The 26,396-nt window shown below is 40.8% G+C and overlaps 1 protein-coding gene across 1 annotated transcript in view; it reads left to right on the top strand.

The window, feature by feature from the left end:
• TAFA1 (TAFA chemokine like family member 1) overlaps positions 1 to 26,019 on the top strand; it is a 232,654-nt gene extending 206,635 nt beyond the window's left edge. The window contains exons 4-5 of the mRNA XM_063348017.1: positions 17,081 to 17,205; positions 22,114 to 26,019. Coding sequence (XP_063204087.1) covers positions 17,081 to 17,205; positions 22,114 to 22,131 — 143 coding nt within the window. The 3' untranslated portion in view covers positions 22,132 to 26,019. The remainder of the gene's footprint in view (positions 1 to 17,080; positions 17,206 to 22,113) is intronic.
• The last annotated feature ends 377 nt before the right edge of the window (positions 26,020 to 26,396 follow it).

The following is a 26,396-nucleotide window of genomic DNA, read 5'->3' as shown; positions in this document are numbered from 1 at the left end:
TTCTGTTTCAAGCGATGGATTATCTTAATCACAACAAGAGGGCATATACTCCTGGATGGGGCCATAAATTCAATTAATCTCAGTAGTGATTCTCAAAGTAATTTATTTTAATATAATGCAGCACCTTGAAGTATCTAAATTACAGCAGCTGAAGCTGGTTAAAGATGAGAGGCAGATGCAGAAGCTGCCCAGCAGGTCCTGGTGGCCAGGTCTACCTCCTCCTATCTCTGCCACACCAGCTTGGGCAAAAGGTAGGGTTGCTGGAGCTGATCCTCTGAGCCTGGGCAGGAAAATGAAGGAAAAGGACAAGGAAAGGAAAATGGCAGGGAAAACAGGAAAAAAGGCAGAATGGATGTGAGGGCAGTAAATGGTAGGGGGTACAATCTAAGCTTATTCTAAAAAATTTATGAACTATGATAGCTGCAGGTTATAAAGTAGCTCTATCAAAAGTTTCTGGTGACTCAGAGCAAAATTTTTAAGTGGTTTGCATATCTCTCCGGGCTCTTGAGATAATAATACTGCTCTCTGTTCCGTATTTTGTAGGCCATTTTTACAGCTCCTAATCTAAACCCTTCTCTCTGCTAATACTCAGAAAAGGATGTTATTGGAAACCCAAACTCCTTGCCATTTTGCAGAGCTGAACCTGGACACGTAACATTATAAATTCAGCAATGTGTGTCACTATGGGAACTGTTTCTCCTGCCAGACAGCGTTGGGAATGAACTGGGAACGGGCTGTTTAGACACACGTACATAAACATTCAAATGCAGATATATAAATTTTACCATTAAGTGTTTCTTTGCTTCACCATTTTTTCTTATTTTGCTTCATTTAGCATAGATTATCTCTGTAAGTCTGGCAACTGGTCAATTACTGAATTCCTTTTCAAAGGAAGGAAAAGGAAGATTACTAAATTCATCAAACTAGCATAAATCACCATATCTTCCCCACCTGAGGATCTGACCCTCTAACGGTAGTTTCTTTCCTCTTTATAAAGGTAATTATTCTATTAAAATTAATAGTAAAATGAATACTGCTGTGACTGAATTACATGAGATAAGCGTGAAATACTGTGATCTGTTCTGCTATGAATTAGTAATTATAGTGTGCCCAGTGAAATTTGCATACTTTCCTCTCCTTCCCTGCTATCCACCTTGGTTTAGTTGCTAAAACTCTCTCCAGGGTTGGAGCTGGAGATTGCCGGTGGTTTACACCAGCGCAGCAAGTTTGCAGAACGTGATACCCCTGAGTTTTAAGACAGCAGAAGAAGCTACAAGATAAGCATGGATCTGTTTGGTATTTGAACTATCTGTGATTGCCTTTCTAAATATGGTTGGGGGGGGGGGGTGTGCTTATATAGATGAGGTGAAAAAAAAAAGGGGGGGGGGCAGGAATCTGTCTCCTCTCCACCTGCTATTTCTGCATGAAAAGTTTGGCTTCATGATATGACTTTGAGTTCACACTGCCTGGAGGAGGGAAAGTAGCTGGTATCTCAAAGGGACATCACTCAGGATAAGGGAGCCCCCGAACTCATGCAGGGGTTCATGGGCCTGCGATAGCTTCTGTTTCAGAAAGAGCTGCGTGCACCTGCTTGCACTTAGGTGGTTCGTGGAAAGTTGAAAGTTAACCTTGAAGTGTGTAAATGATAGCGGGGCAAAAGGCAACCTTTCCCACACACGTCTTGACAGAGATGCCTTGAGCCAGCAATAGCAATTACTTATTAACTAGAGGACGGCAGGAAAAGACAGTTTTTTCAGTGCTGTGTGGATGTAGGGCAGAAGTCAAGTGTGGGGTCCGGGCTGGTTTCTGAGGACGAGAGGGAGCCTGCCCCGCACCAGCAGGGAAGTTTTGCCCTGCAGCCTGTCCAGCCCTGCTATGCCAGGGTACGCACTCAGCTCGGCGAGGTGGGCTCTTCGCCTCAGCACAAGCTAAATAGCCACAACCTGAGAGAAAGGGACATACGGGAGAAGATGGATAGGGAGAGCTATTTCCTTCTGACCCATGGTAGACTGAATCCTTGCAAGTGTCTGACGAGAGCTGTGTGTTCGACTTTGTTTCAGAGGCAGAGGGAGGAAATCACTGCTGCCCGGGCAGCCTGGGAAAGCCCTAGCTGGCTGGAGTCCCGTGAAGTAATTGCTTTTGTTAATAGGATTTTATTGTTATTAACCATATTAGGATGGTCGCAGACTGGTTTAGATAGCCTATGCTTAAATAATGATCTGCTGTAGGGATAAATGCAAACTTGTCTCAATGAATGAAAAACCGTTTTCGCTTTCCTAAGGATCGTATGCAGCCACAATTGCTCAAAACAAAAGAGAAGAAGGAAAGAAAAGAGAAGAAAAAAAAAAAAGACATATTGACATGCTTAATTAATACAGTGTATTTTGTTTCTTTGGATAAACCTTGATCTTGATGATCCCCAAGCTAATAGAAGGTCATCCTTTTTTCCGTTCTAAAAGTCCTAAATAGTCTGTGCAGTGCCTAGCTTAACCAGCTCAACATAAGCACGTTTTCACCCCTAGAAAGCAACCTCAGACAATTTGTAAAAAGTTCATATAAACTTTAGTTGCAAGCCATTATTTTTAATTCATGTGGTCTATCTGCGTTTCCTAGCACCTGAACAGTCCTTCCTGCAAATTACATTCTTTTTGTGAATATAAACAGTTTATTAAAACTCCTGTATTAATTATTTAAATGAGTTTATAAATATTTGAGGAAGCCCATGCAAAAGGCACTCATAATAAATTCTCATATTCTACCTTCATTGAAAGTTAAATTACAAAACTCTGAAGACTGCCTTCTGTAACAAAGACATTGTGTCATCACAAGGTCCAGTGTAAGAGCATTATCTCTAGGGAACATAAAAAAAATTAAAATCAGTACCTGATGTTTAAAGGGAAATAACAACAGTTCGGTCTTAGAGTGGTTGTACTAAATGTGACACACAATCAAATCTGTGACTGTTTAATTACCCATGCTCAATGTCTTACGGCAGGAGCCATCAGTTTCCAGCCTTGACTTTGAGATCACAGGTGTGGAGACTGAATTAATGAGCAGAAGGGGACATAGAGGTACGGAGGAGAAGCCTGGAGCAAGTGAAACAAGAAATCATTCACACAGATCAACTGATTGAATGAGAAGTCAGATGCTGTAAGTGGTAGTGGAAAGAATATCAATACTACAACTCTATGGCAGATCAGACTGAACATTGCAAGGGGTTTTCTTATATGAGAGGACAGGCAAAAAATAAAAATTAAATTAAAAAAATAGCAGCCCTAGGATAGCAAAAACTTCACTGGAGAAACTGTTGGAATTCTTTTGCAGATTGGCGGAAGCTTCAGCTTCAGAGTTGTTGGGTTTGCAGAGTTGGTTGGTAATGTGAACACTGCCTTTGTAGACATTCCCATCTTTTGAGTCCCAGTCGCCATGCACATGGTCGTGTCTGGCTGTCAAGGACATTGCACGTGACAAATAGCAGGTGCCAATCAGGACAGAAGCACTTCTGCAGAATTCAGGTAATGGATAATTTAACTGGTTAAACAGAAGGAGATGTCTGATGATGATCCCCTTCACCACGTGCTTGTGTTTTAACCATCCTGTGTTCCAGGAGGCTCTTGAGGCAGACACTCGCATATACTGAGAACTTGATAAAGTCAGTTTGTGATCATGCAGGATAGACCAAGAGGTGCTCCTGCTGTAAAGCCTGAGACTGTGAGCTCGTGACGGTTGATAAAACCAAAGCACTTGTAAAGATGGACTCACCTCTGTGAGGAATGACAGTTCAGATTAGCTCCACATATCCTGCCTTTACAGTTTTCCCAACACTTGTCTTCTCACCTGCTTCTTTTCTTCATCCGTCTTCTCTTTCATTGGTGATCACTGCTAAAGCAGAAAATCAGAGATCTTACTAGCCTGGGGACTGCAACGTAATGCCCAGATTTAGGGGCTTCACTAGCCAATTATCTTTCCTATTTGATCTACTTTAAAGTATTTGTGCAGGTGACTGTTTAGAAAGAAAACCCAGCTATTTCAGCCTTGTGCTGTTTTAAAGTGCTTTCTTTAAAGTGTTCATCTTTAACAAAGAGTATTATAAGATTTCATCTAAAACAACTTCCTTGTGGGTCTGCTGGTAACTATAGCAATTCTCAGTACCTTTGTTTAGCTATTCATCTTTGGAGGGCTTCTGCTTGCACACATTTTGCAACTGGCAGAGCTGATGATATTCTGCAAAGCATTTAACACTAATTCATGCCCAGATCTGTAAAAGAACTTGCACCAGGCATGCTCAGGCTCCGTTTACATTCATTTTGTATGAGCATTAATGAGATCAAGTAGAACAAGGACAGATGTTTGTGAAAAATAAAATGTTAAACTCCTATTTGTAGTGATGAGAACAGAGCTTACGGCTTCATAGCTAAGAATCATCTGACCGGAGTGTGCACGAGATTCCTGGAGTATCTGGAGTCTAAGACTCACAGCTCCTTCCATCTGGTTATTTTTTTCAAGAGCACATCTTGTGCATTACGTAGGATATAATGATCCCTGTATAAATTCAGGATTATTCACTCTAAGGACAACCCAGTAAGGTCATCATATAAATTGTTTATAGCAAAGACTTACCTAGAAGTGCAATCCAGGGACTCTTCCAAGGTAAAAAAAAAAAAAAAAAAAAAAAAACCCCAAAAACAAACAAACAAACAAAAAAACCCAAAACTAACCCAAAAAAAACCCCTGTAAATGGTAGTGAATTTTCGTCTTTTAAAATAATAGAACTTGGAGTTAAATTGAATGGAGGCAAAGAGACATGAGCTGTGCCAATACCAACACAGCCATGAAATTTCAAGTGCCCATTAACAGACTTCTCAGCTCTGTAAAACGTTGCAGAGTAAATAAGCATTATGAGCACTGAAGGAAAACATAATTTCAAAGAAAAGCTTGTCAGTTAAGGTCAGTTTAATATCCAGTCATGAATTTCACTCTTTTTAAGTCTTGCTGATAAGCTTTTATAATTGAGTTACTTCTCTTATTCCATGCATATTGAAGCAGTAATTAAGCTATGTTATGAGATACAAAGTATCGTGTGCTCAATTCATCAATTTTTGTTCAGTCTCGCAGTTCTTGTTCCGATTGTGCTGGCATTGTTGCACTGAAATATCTCAAAATCTATCATGTCAAGATTATGCATGATGTGGTTTGTAATAGTGGCTAGGGATTTGTTTACAAAAAAACAAATGTTCCTTTAATCTTTAAAACAAGATTAGACTTGTCTTACATCACAGAACAAAGAGATTTGGATTAATACAACAATTTTAATAAATCAGTAATTACCTTGTGGAGTGGCAGTTGGCTCATTTACCTTAACCTTTGAAAACAGCTTCCGCCACACAGATTTTAAGCTGTGCCCTTCTGAGATAAATTTTGATAGCTGGACCGTAGATTTAAGTGCTCTATAGGTGTATTTTTTTATACCACAGCAATTGCCAGTTCATGGAATTTGGACCGTACCGTCTCTTCGCCACACAGATAATTGCAAGTTAATGAAACTACCTCTGAAAGACTTTTGCAAGCTCTGCTTTTGGTAGCACCGTGCATAAAGTGACGCACCACGTGGGAGTTCATAGTACCATCATTAGGACAATAAAACCTGCCTTAGTTTATCATTTCAAATTCAATTATCCCTATGAGGGGAGCACAGGGCGCCTGACCCTAGTTGGCAGCGTGAGTTTGTTGGTTGGTGGGGCTTTAAGTAACGCTCCATGGGCTGTAAGCCAGTCCGCCATAAGCGTGTTTTTGTAGATGATATGGTCTGAAAATAGCTGGTGGGTGCAGACAACAGCAAAGTGCTGCTCCCATCCTTTCCCAGAGCACCCTGGGTCATCTGTGGTTACACTCGTCAGGGCTTTGACCCACGTCACTTTGCTCTGAAAATCAAATAGCCACATGCTAACAGGCGATTAATGAAGGCTGCGGTTCTTCTGCATGTTGGATAATAGATTTGTGCATATTTTATTAGGTTGCAGGACAGGCAGAAAATTTTTGGGGAAAGAGAATGTACCAGGAAGGTATTATGAGATGATAGGTCAAGCACAGATGAACTTCAGCTACTTGAGAGGTGTTTTAATCACCAGCCATGAACCAGTTAGGCAGCTTTACTCTACTAGACAGGACAAAGACATGAGATGGTGGGTGTTTTGGACATAAGGATGGCTGCACCAGCAGGTTCTTACACTGGTGGGACTAAGGAGAACAAGAAGGTCCCTCCAAAGCCACGTCCTGCCACCGTGGCAATGCCAGCAAACAGCTGCTCGCACCCCAAGCCATCTTCATACGGGGTTGGCCTGTCTGAAAGGGTGATGCCTCAAGCAAGGCTTCTCCAATAAAATTGCAAACCTGACTCACGAAAGTGATGGCTGAAATCCGTATTTGATCAGACACCTCAACGTATTGCTGAGCCTGGCCCTACCACTCAACCCAGGCAGAAGCTCAGACCAGCGGTGACGTGCAGACCCTTTTAAGACATTAGATTCTTATAACGAGCTCAAAATTATGGAGTGTTTTGATTCAGGAATTTTCCAGCTCTGATTATTATCCTATTCTCGTCTGTTTTAAGGGAAAATTGCAGATGGCTTCATGCACGTCACACCTCTTAACAGTCTCTTTTTCCAAAAATTCCTTGATAGACAGATTTTAGGAGAAACATCATCCTTTTACTGCTCACACCGATCTCTAATTGTTGTCCTTTCAGTTCTTTTGCCACTTCTCCTGTCCTCACACGCTTTCTTCGGCAGCAGGTACCCACCTGACAGCCCTCACCATTACAGAGAGACACTTGGAACCCCAACCACATAGTTCCACACTTTCTAAACGTAGAGATTCAGCTTTAGGCCTTTAAAGCACAGAGAATTTTGTAATTTTCACAGAAAAAAAAAAAACAAACCAAAAACCAAAACCCCAAACAGCAACAATGTAATAGCTTGCATTTAAGAAAATAATAATTCTGGAAAAACATATACAAAGCTTAAAAAAAAAGGTGTTTTTCACTGACCAATAACACATAATCGTATTATGTATTATTAATTTCTAAATATTCAATAGAAGAATTTTCCTTATTTATTTGTTTACAGGAATCTTCTCGGTGGACTGGAAACAAGAGAGACACACTACACAATTTATACCCAAGCAGCACACCAGATCTTAATTTCATAACGGATAACTATCCAATATATTATGCATGCTTTGTTATGCCTTATAAATACATTATAGTTATATAATTTATTCATTTTCAGTGTTCTTTCATAGAGTGCTTTGCTGCTAAGCTGTGTTTCTGGCACCTCATTCAGTCAAAATTTTGTCAGACTTTCACCCTTCAGAGCCCATCTTGCAGCTTTTCCCTTCCACCTCGCTAAACCCAGCCTCCTGCGGCGCGGGGGATTCACGTCTGAGCAAACGGCAACTTTTACAGACACCAGATTTGGTCCAAAGCCTGCAAAAACTAAGGAGGATTTTTTTTCCTGTTTCTTCAGTAACTCTTGGATCAGACCCTAAACACGGATCATTGGTTTCTAATGCAAAAACAGGCAATAATTGTTCCTCTTGGGTGCTCACTTCCACCATCATGAGGGACGGAGCCATAGCAATTATATCTTTGGTTCAACACAGTCATTTCCCAGCAATACTGGTTGTGTGAGCAAACATCTCCACAGCAGCATCAGGACCACAGCAGCCCATCATATGTATTTTTATATATATATATATATATATATATATATATATATATATATATGAATGACTTAGGGTCCCCGCAGCCACGGGAGGAATAGCATTGCAAGGCCACCCAGAAACCCCTGTGTACCTCCGGTATCCTCATCTCACAGCCTGGCTCTTCTCTCTCTGCATTTCAACTCATTCATTTACTTTATTAATGAATTATTATTAATGAAAAATTAACGTTGCATGGAGACATTTTTCTTCTTTGATGGCACACCAGTTCTCAACCCTGGCCTGAAACATGTGTGTGAATATTTATAAGCAGCTTGCTATTGTCCTTCCAAAAATGTATAATTATGCTGCACTTCATTGGCATTTCATTAAATATATAACAATAAGATTAAGCTTTCACTAGGCTGTCTAGAAGCAGTTCAAATAGGGTGTAAATAACACTGCTACGCTGCACAAATATCTTATCAGGCTGCTCTCGGCTTTGTTCTGCAGCGAGGGACGGATTCAGTTCCAAACTTCAGCAGCAATGGGTCTCCCTACCCTACCAGAGAGCGATTTTCCCCGTACGGTTTGGGAAGGGATCCTCAGTCACCTGCATTCATTTCAGCTCCCTGCACGTGACCATTTCGTGTTTTCATTAGTCTCATTAGCACTTATTAGTGTCAGCAGGTTGCTCTCAAATGACCCACTGTCTTTGCAGCGAGGTTATGTCAAACACCAATGAACTCAGTCGCATACCATTATAAATAAAGGCGGGCGGCTCAGCACGTGCCTTAGATGCATGATGCTGTGCGTGAATTCAAGAATTTCCAAGAAAAAAAAATGCAAGGCTGTGTCCTAGCACTCTGGAAGGTCATAGAATAAACTATGTGCTTTCGGGGAGACAAGTTTATCATACATGGTTTATTTATCATTTCACGTCCTTTCTTGCTGCCACAGATATCTGCAAAAACCTGTTTTGCCGGGGCTTGCGCTGCCTTGCATTGTAGAAATCAAGTTTCCAGACAGATAATGCAGTGGAGGTTCAGTTATAATATCAACTGCGATCCATAACTTTCAGAGAAAAAAACCTGAAGCATTGGTCGTGTCTGAGCTCAGTGCAATGTGGAATAATTAAAAAAGCTAACGATGCCTTTCAAGTACGGTATTAGCAACTAAGAACCGTACAGGGGGGAGAGCCAGCTGCCAAGCACAATTTGGCTGACCTGGGACCTGCTGACACCTCTGGGAAGGAGTGCTACAACCTGCTGGCCTCCGAGCCTGACAGCTTCTGGTGGCTCCATTTTTTATTTCCTTAAAATCTGAGACTTCAGAAAGATCTCACAAGTTGAACTCTAGGGACCAAGAAAAACCTTGATTGCTTTCCATTGGCCTGTACTGGGTGCTGCTGAGATTTCTGAGATCTACCCAACTCAGAAGATAAATATGCAAATCCTACGAGTTCTCCTTAAAATCTGGGTGTTTACATCTGTGTACCTAGCTAACAATGAAGAGTTTTTTACCCCTGAACAGCAGTATACACTTCATAAGTACTCAGAGGACTTGAGTTCTGTCATTTTGGTGCACTCATGGAGGTGAAGATGCACATTCACTCACCATGAAGGTGCCACCCATGAGAAATCGTGGTCCTACTTCAGTTATGGATGCCCCTCAGCCATATGTCTGAGCAATGTTTGTTTCCAAAAGTGCAAAGAGGGGGCCATGGAAAAACGACAAAGCTGCAGCGTATGACCCTCCCAGGCTGAACAGCATTGAGGGCTAGAAATTCCTTTGCAAGATCTAAGCTATTTTGTATGAAATCTCCTCTTTAACAGACCATGTCTATTCAGCTGAAAGTCAGGCATGAGCTTAAAAACCTTCTGGCAGCGCACAGACTTCATATAATTTTAATGTTATTATTTATTGTCGTAAACCTAGGAAACCCAGGCTCAGGCTAAGACACCGTTCTTCTAGTTGTACAAACGCAGAAAAAAGGTCAGTCCCAAATTGCTGCAATACAGTGTTGGAGCTCAGCAGGTCAGTAAAGACAGAGGGGAACATACAAGGAAACAGTGCAAAAAATAACTCATCCTCTTAAGTAAATAAAGTTACAAATAGAAAATTGGTTTAGCAAGAAGATGATTTACCTGCAGTAATAGAGAAAGTCAGAAGCAGAGCTGGGATTAAACGAGCCTCAGGAGTTTCTGGTTCCCAGGCCATTAGCCAACACCATCTCCATTAGTCATATCGTTATGAGGGAAGTATACAACATGCTTGTGCCATTTATTCCAATTTACCTAACAGTATGCCAACTGTTAGAAAATGGCAATGTAAGTGTTTTTTCACTGGTGAGTCTTCTCACGCTGTTGAATTAGCACCCTTTTTGCTGATTTATGCAGCCCTTAAATGGAAATTCTTCATGGATTCTTTGTGTCTAATTTCCCCTTTCATATTTTATGGGTATATTTTAGTGCAGCCCATAGGGTTGTTCAGACACATATTACACTCTTAAAAGTATCCCACTCTGGCCACTGAATATATTGCAATGAAAAATCAAGAATTCTGGATAAAAAAATTACAAAAACCTTAAATTCTTTCTAAAGTTTCTGCCAGTGAATAAAACATTGTTCAAAAACCTGGAGAATATTGCAAAGATCAGAAAGCTCTAAAAGAAAAAAAAAAATTAATATGATGATCTCTTTTTAATGTTTACTACAATTAAAAAATATTAAATTAACTCAGCAAGACTGGATCTGAGGCAACTAGGAGATAGGAGACATCACTTGCCAGACTGATTGCACTGTGCTTGTATTTTAAACTGGAGGAATGTCAGTTTTCCCAGGGTTATGAGAGGTCTGTTATCAAAGTCTGCAAAGTATTACACTGCCTGAGCATTAGATTGATGCTTCTAAAATTGAGCAAGATGGAATTAAAGCAGATAGTTGGACGGACTCCCTGTAGGAAGCATCATGTATTTCTCCTAGACAGCATTATTCAACCTGAAATCTTTTGTTTCGGATTTCTATTCTTTAACTTATCAGACTACTGCTTTACAACTCCCAGAGTAAATAGTATCTCAGCCTGTTTGTGAAATACATAACCCTTCAGATGACACGTTCTTTCACTCCAGTTTTTTCATCCTCCTAGAAAGTGTGTTCCTACCCCTGTAATTCATTCTGCGCCCCATGACATCCCCATAAAGTAAGAGAAACTACATGTCTCATTCAATTTTCTGAGATTTTGTTTTATAAGGAATAGGTGAGCTCAGGGTTACAGATTCTCCTGTTCTAGTTTATAGCAGTTTTTTTTAAGAAACAAAACGGCCTGAAAGATTTTACCTACCTCTGTGCTATTCCCATTGCCAAAAGTCTCCATCAGTGCAAGAGTCTCTCGCAGGGAGCTTGAACTTTCCTTTAATCTAATCCATTTAGAAAATGACTCACAATTTATTGAATAAAGTGGAGAAAATTGATATCTTTTCATTAAGCTGACAAAGTCTTTTTCACTGCTGGCATCTGTGAAATGTGTTCTCTATTTAAATTTTATTTATATCAATCTTCTCTGGCGGAAACTAGATTAAAATGGAATGCTTTATACTTACAGTAAAAACTTTCCCATCCTGCAACGAGTGCCATGCTGGTATTGAAAATGAACTCTGTTTCTTATTCCTTGGAGTAACATGATACCTATGATCAGGAGGAAGCGCAATCTAATATCTCTACCCCTTTGTATTCTATTTCTATATAAACAAAATGTGTACGCTTTATCACAAGCAAAAAGAGATAGCTGCAGCGGCTTTATAATGGCAAATGCAGAAGCAATCTTGGAACATTTTAATACATAGCATGTTCCCTCTAAACTGTTGAAAAATGCATGATGATGCTTTGCTCTGTTTTCGTATTTCAGGGTCTTCCATAAACATGAATTAAAGATATATATTGGGCTGTGAGTATTGTCATATTGTTACATTGTAAAATATAATGCCTTTATACTTATTGTCATATACAGTTTGTCATGTTGTTAATGCAGTTTCCTAGATACAAATGCAGAAAAGTTAAAGGAGAATTCTATCTGCAAAAAAAGTCTTTGCGTTTTTTTATACACACTGGAGTAGCAAACGTGACACCAGCAAGTGCCTGCGAGTTTCTGGGCTTGTGTGCACGTGTTCTGCCAGACCACCCTCTGCCCACGTCCTGATAATCACCTGTACGGGGGCAGTTAGTCACTGCTTTGAATGACTGAGTAGCTGCAGTTTAATGCAAGAACTTGAAGACTGAGAAATGTGAAACTCGACAAGTTGGGGACTTTCAAGAAGTAAGGAAGTTTTAATCAAATGGGTTGTGTAGTTTTTTTTCCAACTGTTGCTTGATTCGAGAGAAAGATGATGGAATGGTTGGTGTTGCCATGTCGATTTGATCTCAGTTTAGGTGCAGATATTTGAAGGTGTTCGGTGCATTTTTACTGGGATCCCATAATAGAGTAATTTGTTACGGAAATTCAAGGGGGAAGCGTCCCCAGCCAGCTCTCTGCCTGCACCAAACCTCTGTGCTCCAGATGGTGCACAAGAACAAGTCAAAACGCGGTCACTACTTGCAGGCTGAAGGCCATTGAAGTCAGTCTAGGCTGGAAGTTCCCTGCAGCCACCTAAGATCTGGGCATTATATTTGGGAACAAATTCATTTTAAAATGCAATAGAATTGTGTAAACACTAGCAAACATAAGCTATTCTCTTGCTCTTTCCCTGTATGCAGTCTGATTGCCAGATCTTTTCTCTGTAGTTTATTTCTCTGTTTGGTACATGATTAGCAAATGCCATTCCAACCAAATGGTTTTTTGTCTGTTAATCCATGCAGACTAAATACATCAGAAGTTAAATATTTTGATCAAAAATTTTCTATAGCTTTGCAAACAAAGATTTAAAAAAAAAAAACAGTGTGAATTGGACTGGAAAAAAAAATCTCTAATAATTTTTTGAAGAAAGTTGCTCCATTAGTTATATGATTAGAGTTTAATATTCTTATAAAAGAGGCGTTTTCTTGAAAAGAACTCAGATATTAGCAATCCCTTATTTACCCTAGCAGGAGGTGGGTAAAAAAACCCAAACCAAAACAAAACACAGACAAGGCAGGAGCAGCCAAGCCTCTTTTATATCTTTTTTTTTTCCCCCATGGCTGAGGGTATCTGTCTCAGTCAAATCAGCCTTGCATGAAATCTCTATGCTTCATGTATTCCCTAGACAGTGAGAAGTGCACAACGAAAACCACTCCAAAACGTTACAGGCATCTAATTCAGCGTGATGTGAGCGCTCACAGCCTGGAATACCTGGTGACTAACGGGAGTCTGTAATTCGTATCCAGAATTAGCAGTTCGGGTCACCGAGATGCTCAGGTTCTTCGGGATCTGGGAGATCTTGAACACACACCGCCCCGAGGGAAAGCATCTTAACTTGAACAATTCTGTCTCTCACACGACTGCTTCGGCACATCTCAGAATCTCAGAGTGACATAACCTAAATGTAGAGAAGCTGAATTGTATTCCCCAGGGAAGCTTTTTCGGTCCCTCCCCCCCTCCCCCTACAGGTGTACCTAATCTCAAACGCAGCAAACTGTGATTCATTTTAAAGCTTTTTCCTGCCTCTTTGAACAGAGCTGGAGGTGTAAAACTTTGAAATCAAGTAGACCTCAAAGGATCAGCAGTGCCCAAGAAGGACAACTGGTCCTAAAGATTAAAAGGCTCTTAATAGAAGAGAGAACCTATAAACACAAGACTCAAAGGAAATAATTTTCATTGGGCTCTGGACGCCTCTACCACAGCGCGGTGGTGAGGACTAGACTACAGCGAGCTTTGTAGTGCTTCAGACTTACAAAAGGATTTTGCCCACTTACATATTAGAGACAAATAGGAACTTTTCATCTGCAAATGGCCTTAGTTTCCCCCTTTATGAAAGAAGCCTTGTCTCCAGCCCAGCTATGCTGGGTAGGGACAGGTGAGGGTGCTCACTGGTGGACCTGTGGGTGGGCGGGCTACCCTGTGATTGCAACTGCACTTTGATCACAAATTAATGTACATATATATATATATATGCTAACATCTGCACAGTATTACATGAATCAGTTGACATTAGGGTTCAGCACTGACTTTGCATTCGATTATTTTTCAAGGTCAATGCGCGAATACTTGGGCTGTGTTTAACAGCATCACTAAGCAGTTAAATCATTTTAATTGCTATGAACAGCATTGCTTCTCCATTCCGTCTCTCAGTCTGTATTCATCTCCTGTCTCTGTTTTACATTGTCAACTCCCTAGGCCAGGGCGTTCAGTTTTGTGGGTTTTAGTACCTTGCACCATAGGATCCTTCTCCATGGTAATTTAATGCTACAGCACTGCTACTAGTAAATAATTATGATCATGGCTTTTGATTCCATCTAGCAGGATTCTCCTCACGTACTCTGAGGATGCTCTGTTCTGATGATTGCTGTGAAGGCCAGTATTTAGCAGGATATGGTTTTTCAGTTTGCCCACTGCACAATCTATTATTAGAGTGCAGATTCAGCCCTCATGTGCCTTTTCATGCATTGCAAAGAGAGATACTTCTTTTCTCCACTGTTAGCAGCATTAATGATACCCTCCTGAAAATGATGTGTGAATAGCATCACTAAACTGCCTTGCAAGCACAGGTGTAAAGGGGGGGGTTTATACGTATGGAGAAAACATAAATTACATGATAAAAATGAGGTATAAGCTGTGAGAAGGAATAGGAAAGACAACACTGAGAGCTAGATGATCATTGTAGATCCCTTCCAACTACTATTCTATTCTATTCTATTCTATTCTATTCTATTCTATTCTATTCTATTCTATTCTATTCTATTCTATTCTATTCTATTCTATTCTTTCTGTTCTGTTCTAAGCTTACTTGCTCCAATTCACTCAACTCTTCTTCCAGACCAAAGGAGTTTTCAAACTCAAGGTTTTTCTCCCTGTGTTTCAAGAAAACTCAGCAGGTGAAAACTATCTCCCTATAGGGACAGTTATTCAGCAAGTCTGCTGGTATAATCACATACCAAGTGAACGCCTATTTTAGTGATATTCACTTGGACTTCTGAGTTGCAGGAGCTTCCCATTAGAGTTAATTAGCTGGCCCAGAAGTATTGCTTCTCATTCTGGTTTATTTTTCACTAAGGTGGGCTATACTTGGGTGCACTCCAGCATGGCCCACCAGATATCTTGACCATATGCCATTCAGATCAACCTTGTACACCAACAAGCAGCGGACGCTGGTTTATCCAGCTTATCTGAGGAACAACGATCTCACCTTTCTGAAGGACATCTTAATTGCACTTTAAATGAAACAAAATTGAAATTTAATGCCTTGACCTTCTTTACAGAATTTCCCACTCCATATTTACCATTTTTATTTCCCAGAGTTTACTACCAACTTACATAAAAAACAGCTTCCTTTCTGGGCCCGTGACATATTTTCATGTTTGTTTAACCAAACTAAGTTATTTCTCTCTGTTACATTCTTACCTAAATAATACAGTATTTGACTTAGTTTGGGTGTAAGCATGTGTACGTAAGTCTCCCATTTGTAAATACACATTTATAGTATTACACACCTACATGCCTCCACCTCTGTGTGTGCTGTTTGTTAGTCTGAAGCAGAAGCAGCTGGATCAGAAAGTGAGGGCAACGTTACGGAGAGGGAATTATGTGAGACTGCCAGACAAAGTGGCTGAGGGCTGGCCCCTCAGAGGCTCATTTTTCATCGACCACAATGGAAAACAACATGCTAAATTGGAAAAGGCTTAACGAAAACTTAGTTTTCCTTTCAGAACTAAGATCAAAAGGCGAACCACTCCTAGTAAATTAGGATTGGAGCAATGAAGTCAGCTGCCTAGGTGGGATGACAGGAGGTCTGCTGAGACAACGTGATGGGTATAACTCCTGTAGATAATGCTGATGATACATAACTTTGGCTCATGCCCACCTCTCCTAACCTGAAAATGAGAGTGCAGTTCAAATGGAAGTGCTGGAGTCCCTCCATTTTGCCTTGTTGAGTTTCTTTCTTCTACAGTCTCCTGCTCTGGTGCCGCAGTGTGGATTGTTCATATGTTAGAGATTAAACAAAAAAGGGACTTCATCTGTGTATCTGTGAATTAAGGTAATGGACATTAGTAGCAGCTGCAGATACATCTTTAGGTGTTTCCTTAGGACTTTGTGAGCATAAACAGATTACAAGTAGATAAAAAATAAATCACGACTTTAATTATAAACTCTGAAATGTTGCATGCACAACAGGGCATTTTCCATAGCTGAATGGTGTGATAGAAAGGTAGCCTGCTGCTTCAAAGGTATTTTATGGGCTTGCTGCAGCTATGTGGGGAGATACGAAAGGGTTAAGCATCTCTCTTGGAGCCAGCGTGAGAAGCTTTGACAGTTAGGCTTCCTGAGTGCAACCATGAAATTAATTCTTGCCAGGGAAAACAAACCACAGAGAGAGCCACTCATGCACCAACTAGTCACAGTTTGCAAGGTTAGCTAAAGTTTATCAAAATCCCCAGACAAAAAATGTCATTAAGATACAGTTAAAGTTATAGACAGATACCAATTCCCAGGCAAGAAACTTCATTAAGGTACACTCAAGGTTGTAAACATACGTGCCAATTAAATTCAAACAAGAAGATCCAAACTCTGTCATTATTTACAACGTTAAATATTTGGAAATTAAAAGTTACTGCTAGAGATAATATGGTTTCTATAAAATTCATAATCACGTTTCAACAAACTGAACTTCTGGTGCTGTTCAGTATTACCTTACCTTCTATTTCTAGTTGTGATGCTCTCTGCCATGGGATACTGTGAAAGCTAAAAGTCTACGTGGATTCTGCATGAGAATTCTGCAGACATTTGTGGAAGAAAAAGGCAGATGTAGGTACTGAAAGCAAAGCAGACACCGTTTATTCTGGAGTACCCTGAGCCACAAGTCCTGGAGACCTGAAGAATATTCTGGGGAAGATCTCTTTTGACTTGCCTTGTTCTTACATATGTCCATAACGATCGGATTGGCCACTCTCAGAGACAGGCTGTTGGCGTGGATGGTCCTTTGGTCTGGAGAAGCGTTGCTGTCATCACGGCATTCCCCGCAGTCCCAGCATGATCGCAGAGCAGATCTCGCGTATAAGGAAGCTACGGCAAGCAGTGCACTGTCTTAGAGAATATAGGATGCAAACCAAGTAATTAAATGTGGAATCCTTGCAACGACATTTCAATTGAAGGGTTTAGAAGGGACACTGCCTCTTAAATGCAGTGTTAGACCCTTGAGATATTATTAGATTTTTCATTATAACATAGTTGTAAACATTGTCTTTTTTTCTTTTAGCTTCAATAGTGATTGGGAAATGGTGGTGTGAGATGGAGCCCTGCCTAGAAGGAGAGGAATGTAAGACATTGCCTGATAATTCTGGATGGATGTGTGCAACTGGCAATAAAATCAAGACCACCAGAGTAAGTCTTTCTGCCTATACCTAGGAGGTATTAATAGGAAAGGGAATCACTAATAATTGCTCATACATATCTTTTCCATCATCATGCCTACTGTAAAAGTCTTAAAGATCACTGCATACCTCCTCAGCCACCCAGTTCTTCTGGTTGGGTGAAATTCAGTGAAAATTTGCATGGATTCAGGCTGGTCAGCTGAGTCCAGGCTTGATAGCCAGCAGCTTGGAGTTGCTGAATCGCCAGGTCACTTTCTTACAGACATTGTCACCTCAGGAAAAAAGCTAGTGCACATCACTGGGTCCCTTTCTGGTGGCAAAAGGGAAGAACATTAGACCTAAGGGATCCGCTGGATCCCATATCCATTCCTTGGCTGTTCCAGGCCACATCTGTACCAGCAGCTGTGCAGGTGTTTAGTAGCATGAAACGATGTTGAGGACTCAAATCTGCATTTCAGGTCTTACGTCATGGCTCTAGCCCCGTGCGCCCATTAGTGACATACTCTTGAGATGCTGAAGATTCAGGTAACACAGGCCAACAGGTGATGACAATTTTCACCGCATATTTCTAGGAAAATGCAGAGATACAGCTGCAAAGAGAGCAAGCGTGAATGAGCTGGCTAAACTTCTCCTATTATGAGATTACCTTTGGAGAAAAAAGTGTTTTTCCAAAATAGATTCTAGCTTTACTTTTGCATTGTGCAATTTTTTCACAACCATTTTCTTAAAACTGCCACCTATACCTCTATTCAGCAATTTTTAATTAAAATATTTTCACACCACAATTGAATATTTTTCCAAGAAAATTACGTGGTTGCCAAGATATTATTTTTTTTTATAAATGAATAAATTTTGCTTTTCAATGAAGTGGAAAATAACTTTTGAAACCTGCTAAATGAAAAAAAGCAAATTTTCAAGAATTTTCCTGTGGTTACGAAGAAGTTCTACATACTCATACACAGCTACTAATTCACACAGGAACGTGAAGCTCAGTGCTATGATTTCCTGACTTCTTCCTTTTTCTACAATCCTAAATCTAGTGTTACGATTTCCTGACTTCTTCCTTTTTCTACAATCCTAAAACCAGTCATTTTTTATGCCTTCTAGGCCTTTTGTTGTAGGAGGAGGTTTTACCCCAGCTGATCCCCATGCCTTCTGAATTCTTTTCTTTCCCTGCATATGACTTACCCAAGGATGAATGATTTGTGCTGCAACTCTAGTTCCTTGAAAGGTGCCTTCTGCCACGGCTAATCTCACTGCCACATCAAATTACCAGGATACGTATTATCAGAGGAGGTTTTCTTTGCAGAAGGCAGTAAGTGGCCTCTGAAAACGGGATGCATATTACCTCTTTGCCATCTCCCAGAGCAAAGGAGAAAGTACATTGGAAACTGTGATTCCTTGGCACAGTTTCTTCCTGGAATGTCGTTGTTGCTGCAAACCACTCTGTGCTCACAACTGAACCACCACGGGAAGATTGTGCCCTCCCAAATGTGCCTTGCAGTGCGATTGAAAAAAAAAAAAACAACCAACACCCAAACCTACTACTTGCCCTTTTCAGTGAGGCAACATTTTTCTCTCACTGAATTAGGGATTTAAAATGGAAGAAAGTGATATTAAAGAAGCAATAAGCAACATGAAAAAGAATGTTATACTTTTGTTAAATTACAATAATTCAGTACTTCTGCAGTCTGTCTGCAAATTATATAATTTAGGAATTGCATTTGCTTTTTTCTGTGAAATTGTCCTGCTCTTAACTCCCCCAACCCTCATCATATAAACTAGTTTTAGGCGATAGCCTCCATCTAGAAGTGATTGCTAGAAATTTAGCAGCTTCATTAATATGCAGATGCATGGTCCAATCTATTCAGTATGCATTATTGTATTTCATTTAAATTAAATACTTACAGAGTGAGTGCTCATAACTGAAAAAATATTTCTTCATTTACCCACAGGAATTATTTTAATTAGCTTGTGAGGGGAGTACCTTATGGTGCTGCTTCCAGTAGAATTTTGCTTTGTTGCTTTAGAATATCATTAAGGAACCCAACTGACAAAGGCAACATGACAAGATGTGTTTAGCAACCGTCTCTTGCATTTTCTAAGCAAAAATTCTGCTTCAGAATCCCTGAAACTTTGCTTGAATCCGTACCGCTGCATCAAGTCTAGCAACATAAATATAAAAGAATAGAAGCAATCAGATCCTGAAACAGGCATTTTTTTTCTTTGTTTTGTCATTTCAGATGGCATCAGAGAAAGAGATTACACTATAATCTGTACTGACCCCAGTCCGGGCTGCAAGATTGGGCCATGTGTGTCTAATTTATGTAGTTAAGGAAGTTAAGAAAGCAGAAGAAACAAGACAAATCAGTCAACATCCTAGATAGTTCTGTGGTGATTAGCCAGAAAGTTAGAACAAGTCACCATGGGCTGTAAACTGTTTTCATGAAGCCTCTTCCTTACACTAAATACATTTACGTTGGGCAGCTGCTGTCCTGACAAGGGAAATATTCACATTTATGACTCCCAGGATTAAAATATCTATTAGTATATTCTTCAAGGCCCACAGTAAATCACAGATAAGCATGTGTGAATGTGTGTATATATATATATACACACACACACACGTATATATACACAATATATGTAATTTTACAGTGTCGTATATTGTTTTGTGGTTGGTTCTCGGATGTGATTAACACTGATTAGTGTCAGAAGGTAGACAACAGATCCAGTGAAAGCTTTACCAGCACATCCTCCATTCCTTCCTTTTCATGCAGTTATTCCTGTGTTTAGTCCTTTAGCATAGCTCACTAATTAAGTTGTTAAAGCCAAAGATATAAAGCTCACGGCCTCTGTAAATCGATTTGTTTTCTATTGATGGTCAGAGCAGGTGACAAACACTGGAAAGAAATCATTTTGTAATTCAATTTTTGGAGCAGTTTCAACACTTTTTTTAATCCCTATTCACTCCATTTTTTTTTTATTTTTTTTTAAGAATGTAAGTTTCAGTGCTTTCCTTAAAAATCTGGGGCTCTTGGAGCTGTACTAGGACCTGGCTGGAGATCCCTCACTACATTTCAACAGAGCAAGCGACACCGGGGGAAATGCAAGAGCACGGTCTCAGTTGGGATGCTGGGAGATGGTGCCCACAAGGGCACATAAATGCCTGTAAGAACCAGAGCTGCTGAAAACACATGGAGTCATGGCTCTTCATGCAGCCCATGTTTTGTTACTTCCCACCTGAGCAAGGGAGTCGCTCACAAACGCTTGACATTGGATTGGCGTCTACACACAACTTCCTGTGGGCGCTTTGCAGGGCCCTCGAGGAGCGCGGTGCTCCCCCCTGGGCTCATGTGCACGCTGCACTGCAAAATGCCCTTTTTACGTAACCCACACTAATATCACCTGGTGTTCATGTACTAGCCCTCTGAATACTTCAACAAGTTCAAGCTGTTTTTCTGCTGATACTGTGGAGGATGGATATTAAAGCATTGAGCACTTGGGGACCAGCAGAGAAGCTCAGCTCGGAGCATCTCTCCAGCTTCACTGCCTGCACCCTCCATGACAGCCCACCCACCCCCCAGTTTCCAGTGCAATACTTGGTTTACCCTACGTTTTGCCATCAGAGAAATGCAGGCCATTTTATGGTGCTGAGCATCCATTTCTTAGCAGCCACTGGTCATCTCTTGCTGCAGCAAATAGGACCTGAGGTGCCCAAGGCCCCTTGGCACCATGGTCCCTTGTCATTCCCTGCTCCTACTCCAACCGCACAAACTCGTGAGGCAGTGTACAAACAAGAATGGGATGTATTCATCCCAGAGAGAGAAAACCCAGCAGGGTCACTCGTCAGTGGCAAACCAGGAGAGCAGAAAATGGGAACTGGGGGAAGAAAGGAAATGGTAAATGAACCCAGAGTTTCATTTTCTTTTTCTAAGCTGTCCAACTCGGTTAATATGTCAAATGATTTCCAGATTAAGTTTTTCTTTAGAGCACTGAAGAAACCCCTCTATTTTTTTGATAACAGTTCCTGCAATTAAGAGGTCAGTTCAAAGCAGTAGAGCACAAGATAGTAAATATCTCTTGCTATAAGACTTACTGCTGCATTTCATCATATCACCTAGTGCTTAGCTAATAATTTGTAGCCCGGATTTAATGCCCGAGCCTGTTCATATTCAAGTCTATTTGAGTTTCATTGCTGACCTAGTCATCTGGCAAAGGGCTGGACCCCTTGTGCCATTGATCTGTGTGTGTCAGTGTGGGAAAGAAACAAAAGCCTTATGTCGAGAGAGCTATTTTTGCTTCTGGTCAGTCATTCTTATTTCAGCATCCTAAAAAAAAGCCCTCTGGGCGGTGGTGTTTCCTCTCCAAGCCATTAGTGCGCTCACTCAGATCAATTGTGGTGTTAGTCATAAAGAGCGACGGTTTTATGGTCTGTTGCAGGCCGTGTTATCTCACCCGAGGTGACTAGATGAAGTTGGTCAGAGTTTCCAGTCTATTTTATAGCTAGTCACTGCTATCCTGCCCCTCTTTGGGGAAGTGGGTTTGTAGGGGTCCAAATGAACCTGAAAGATGGGTCCGTCTGCATGTCCTTGTCTAGCAGAAGCTACTAGACTCTGCGAAGGGGAGGGTGGAAGGCTGGGGTGAGCATGGCCCCATGCCCAAAGCTGTCGTGGCATCTCCTGCACCACCAGCCCAAGTGACGGATGCACATCCAGGGTCTCCCAAGCTACAGGCACGGTCTGCCCCGAGCACATCCTGAAATCCCTGCAGCCCTGAGAGAAAAGAACCCCTCCAAAATATTGCTGTTTAAACTCAGCTATATCATGAGCAGGGCAAAGTGCCACGAAACCTAGGTCTGTCTTTCCTCTCATAACATATTTCATACAACTGACTCTTTCGCACTTCCTTACTGCAGATCCACCCGAGGACCTAACAGAACGCCAGCTGCATGGAGACAGTGAAAGCCCTGCTGATTTATGAGGACAAAGTCGTGAAAGTTTAAAATCATCTCAGCATTTACAAGCCAAATGGATTTCTTATTTGCACTTTGACTGTTTACCAGATAACAACAGTGGCTTCACTGTGTGAAAGAAAGTATTCAGTGGAAATAATGCCCCTGATTTTTGACAGCTGAAAATAAAAATGAAGAAAATGGTTCCTTTGGTAAAGTTTCTGAGATTGCGAAGTACAAACAACAGTATAAATTTGGATCTACAATTTACTTTATACCAGTTGAAGTATATATATAGAAATATATATATATTAATATACGATATTTTGAAATAAAAGCCTCACTCTTCAAGAAGTTGAATAGTACCACACTTTGCTGCAGCTGCTGTAATTTTTTTTTTCTTTTTTGTAATGGTCTGGAAGATCCCTACCTGTATCAGAGAGAAATGTGGCAGTGAAGAGGCAAAGCAAACCTGCTGCGGTACAAGGACGCCTAAGAGCTACACGAATCCTACCAATGTGGCATCCAGAGCTTCCTGTTCCCTTCGGCAGAATTTCGAGGGCATTTGTTGTTCCACTTTGTGTTCTGGAGGCTTTTCCCCTTGTGCAATACTAGCATGCTGGCTTTGCTTCATTAACCATACTTGATTGATATATAACAATGATAATTCTATCCTCTTCCAAGAAAATATTTTTAGAGCTGTTAGATATTCCATGAAGAAGAGATGGACAACTACTGAGTGAAGTACAGTATGTATTAAAAGTTTATTTGGCAGAGTTTGGTAGACTGTGAGCTCCCTTCTTATTAAAGATGTACTGTACATACAATGTCTTCAGACTTTGTATAGCTCGTAGAGACTACAGTAAAAACCCAGAAACCAACTCCACAGCTTTGCGTTGTTGGCTCACTAGTTCTTTGAAACAACAACAAAGCTATTTCTTTCCAGACCAACATGCGAGAGGGCTTTTACATACGGTTTGGTTTTTTATGAGCCCATTTGCAATTGGTGAACAAGCATTTCAGCTTAAGTGAACGCCTCTGTCGACAGCTCGAATGCTGAGGCAGACCCTCACACAAGGGACTGCCTGGCCGTGTGCTCTTATGCCACAGCACACGCGGGAGAAAAACCTAAATTTGACTTTCCCCATTGCAGGCCAGGCTAATTCTCATTGAGAATTCTCATTTGGCAGCAGCTAAAAGCATACACCTGGGCAATTCCATGGCACAGCAAAGGCACAACAGTTTGTGGTGAGCAAACTGTGTCTGAGCCCTGCTCTCGTTTCAGGAATAATTTCTTTCAGTTTAATTTTAATCTTTTTCTTACTAAGGTGAATTCAGCTGAGCTGAGATGCTCTTCAGCAAGGATGCGTCCACAGAGCCACCGATCTACGCGCTGCGAGTGGTTTGAATTCACACTCGTAGCTAAGCTGTTGCTGTTCACCATGCAGCCTGGGCCTTGCGTTGCTGAAGAAAGATCAAATCTGAGCGCTGAAATCTGCAAGCCTAGTTCACATTCCCAGGCACTTTTGTGAGCAGTCCAATTAATTTCAGGGGGTTTATTCGTGTGGAAAAGTATCTTGCTGTCACGCATAAGTCTTTGCGATCTACCCTTTGGTACACCTAATGCTACCAAATCAAAGAGGAATAGGGAATTGTAAAACTTGTTCTATCCAGTCGAGCTTCATTTCTTTAATATTTCCAATTTCTTTTCAGCCTGCTTACCTGTCTCTCACAGGACCCCTTTGGCCATGCTCATTGCTTTTAATCCAATGCAGAAGAAGTGCTGCACTTCCCGACTTAGAATTAGTCAAAATTCTCCCACTAACTTTCTTTCTCCTTCAGGGCAACCATTCAATCCCTGATGCTTCAAGAGGCAGAAATTTGTCACTGTAATTACACTGTGTATTAAAGCAGCTACATGACGTGTCACGCCATACTCCATGCAGGCTTTCCCTGCTGGTCCTTGCCTGATGCTCACAGTGGAAATGGATGTGCTGTTTCCAAGTACTTCTGTTATTTCCCCTTCAAAAAGATATGAGAGTGAAAAGCGTCCAGGGAAAAAATTTGTTTTTATTCTGTGCACAGAAAGACTAAATAGAAGCATGAGCCTCACCACCAGTTGTAGGTCCTGTAGATGGAGACCAGCGTCACTGGTGGCCCAGCTGGACAGGCCATGTATTTTCTGGCCACAGCCACCTGCCTAAACCACAGAAAATACCTGGACCCTAGACTATGTTTTAGATACAGTCTGTCACAGCCATGTGTCCCTAGTGCCATCATCTCAATTCGGAGAGGACCACTGCCTGCCTGGTTAACTTATAGGTAGGTGTGGTCCCAAAATGAGATCATCAGACCAGCTCTAGGCTCACCTGCCACAAGTAAGGAGAAACTCCTCCAAAATAAATCCTAAGCATTTCTCCATTTTACTAGATCAGCGCTTCAAAAACCCCAGGACCCTGTAGGGCTCGGAAGCCCTTGGTGCACTGGGAGACAGACTCTGCCACCAGGAGATAAGTTGATTAAAAGCCAGGGTATATTATAACCTCTTTAACAGTGGGAACTGAGGCACACAAAGCTAAATGGCCACTCAAAATCACATTGGAGGTCTATGGAAAATTGAGCAGAAATTCAACTTTGGTTTCTTTATTCCCAGCCTACTGATATTCTGTAAGATGATCCACACACAACAAATTAACCTCTTTGCCAAAGCCCGAGGTATCACCGTTGAGAGGTATCTACCCCATCGCAGTGCCTCTGACACGGCTCACACTGCGAGCAGACAACAATGCTTATGCCTGTGTCTATGAAATATGCCTGTTGAGATTGGGAAATATTAGACTTGCTAAAATATAAGGAGGAAATGTTGTCATTACCACAGCAAAGTTTCTTAGACATGTTTATGAATTTTTCTTTGCCAGTAGGCAGCCTCAAATATCACCACACCAAATTCAGCAAACATCTGCGTCTCTTTGAAGTTGCTTCAAAAATCTGCTCATGAAGTGCGGCACTGAGAAGTTGCTGTTTTAATTAAAATGTTTTAGAGGGGAATTAAGGCCTTTGCAAAAAATAATGACTAATAAAACGTGAAGTCAAATTAAGAGCCGGATGCAGCTAACCTTCATTGTTTCAGTGCACCAAAGTGAAAATAATAATAAAAAAATTCAACCAGCCTGGAGTCACAATGATCATGTATTTCAGTGATATGCACAATAACACAGTGTGTAGTGGGAAGATGTCAGAGCTGCTTACCTTGGCCAATGGAAGCCCAGTTCATTTCAGTGGTGGAGTGAACGGGTCCCACATCCTCATGAGAAAGTGTGAGTCGTGCCATTCTCTGCACAATGTTAAAAGGTATTTACATCAACAGAAGAGAAAGTTAAAGCTCCTGCTTTCTGGCAGAAGTCTAGATATGTCAGGGGGGAAAAGAAAAATATTTGTAAATGCATCAAAGATAAACTTAGATTTATGTCAGTGTTTCTTCTTCAGATATGTGAAACCAAGTTATGTAAATCTAGAATGTACAAGTTGGAAAAAAATACTGAAAAAAAAAGAAAAAATTAGCTACCATCTGCCTATTGATTCAGAAAATCTAGATTATGTGCTTCTGTCCAAAAATCTCTGGTAATAAAAAGCTCAGTGTGGTATGACTTGATATTGCTTTGAATATGCTACATGCTATAGTTGAAGAAAAAAGACCCACAGAGAAAGCCCACTGCTATGGCAAACAATTATGAAGTGCATGATGTGCACCCAAACCTGGCATTACACAGAGAAAGGCCCATGAAAAATTACTGAAGGTGATATAATTTGTGATGCGTGATGCTTTTATCAGACCTATTGATCGACCATTAACAGGGTTTGCAGATACTTTCAGTGGTGTATTGCTTGTATGTTTTCCAATTATAAAATGATTAGTTATGTTCCTAACTCTCCTCATTTGCCACTTTTCTGTTTCACTGTATGATCCAAATATAATTACAGATGATAGAGAAGTTGTAGAGATAAACATACCATAGCTTGGAAGGCGCATCCACTTCATCTGAAGGTGGCAGTCTTTGTTTCTTCTTCAGTGACAGGATGAATATTGTGGCCTAAAATGAGCTTCTCTTGTATCAATACCTCAGTCACATCCCAGTAAGCAGGGTTTAGAGCTTGCCTGACAAAGAAATGGGTCATGCTTCTTTGCTTGGTATTCTATTTTTTGTCAGAGAAAAATAGAAATACATTCCACAAATAATCTTTCAGGT

The sequence above is a fragment of the Chroicocephalus ridibundus genome, chromosome 10 (assembly GCF_963924245.1).
Source record: "Chroicocephalus ridibundus chromosome 10, bChrRid1.1, whole genome shotgun sequence".
Taxonomy (NCBI): Eukaryota; Metazoa; Chordata; class Aves; order Charadriiformes; family Laridae; genus Chroicocephalus; species Chroicocephalus ridibundus.
This window is presented reverse-complemented; position numbering and strand designations above follow the sequence as displayed.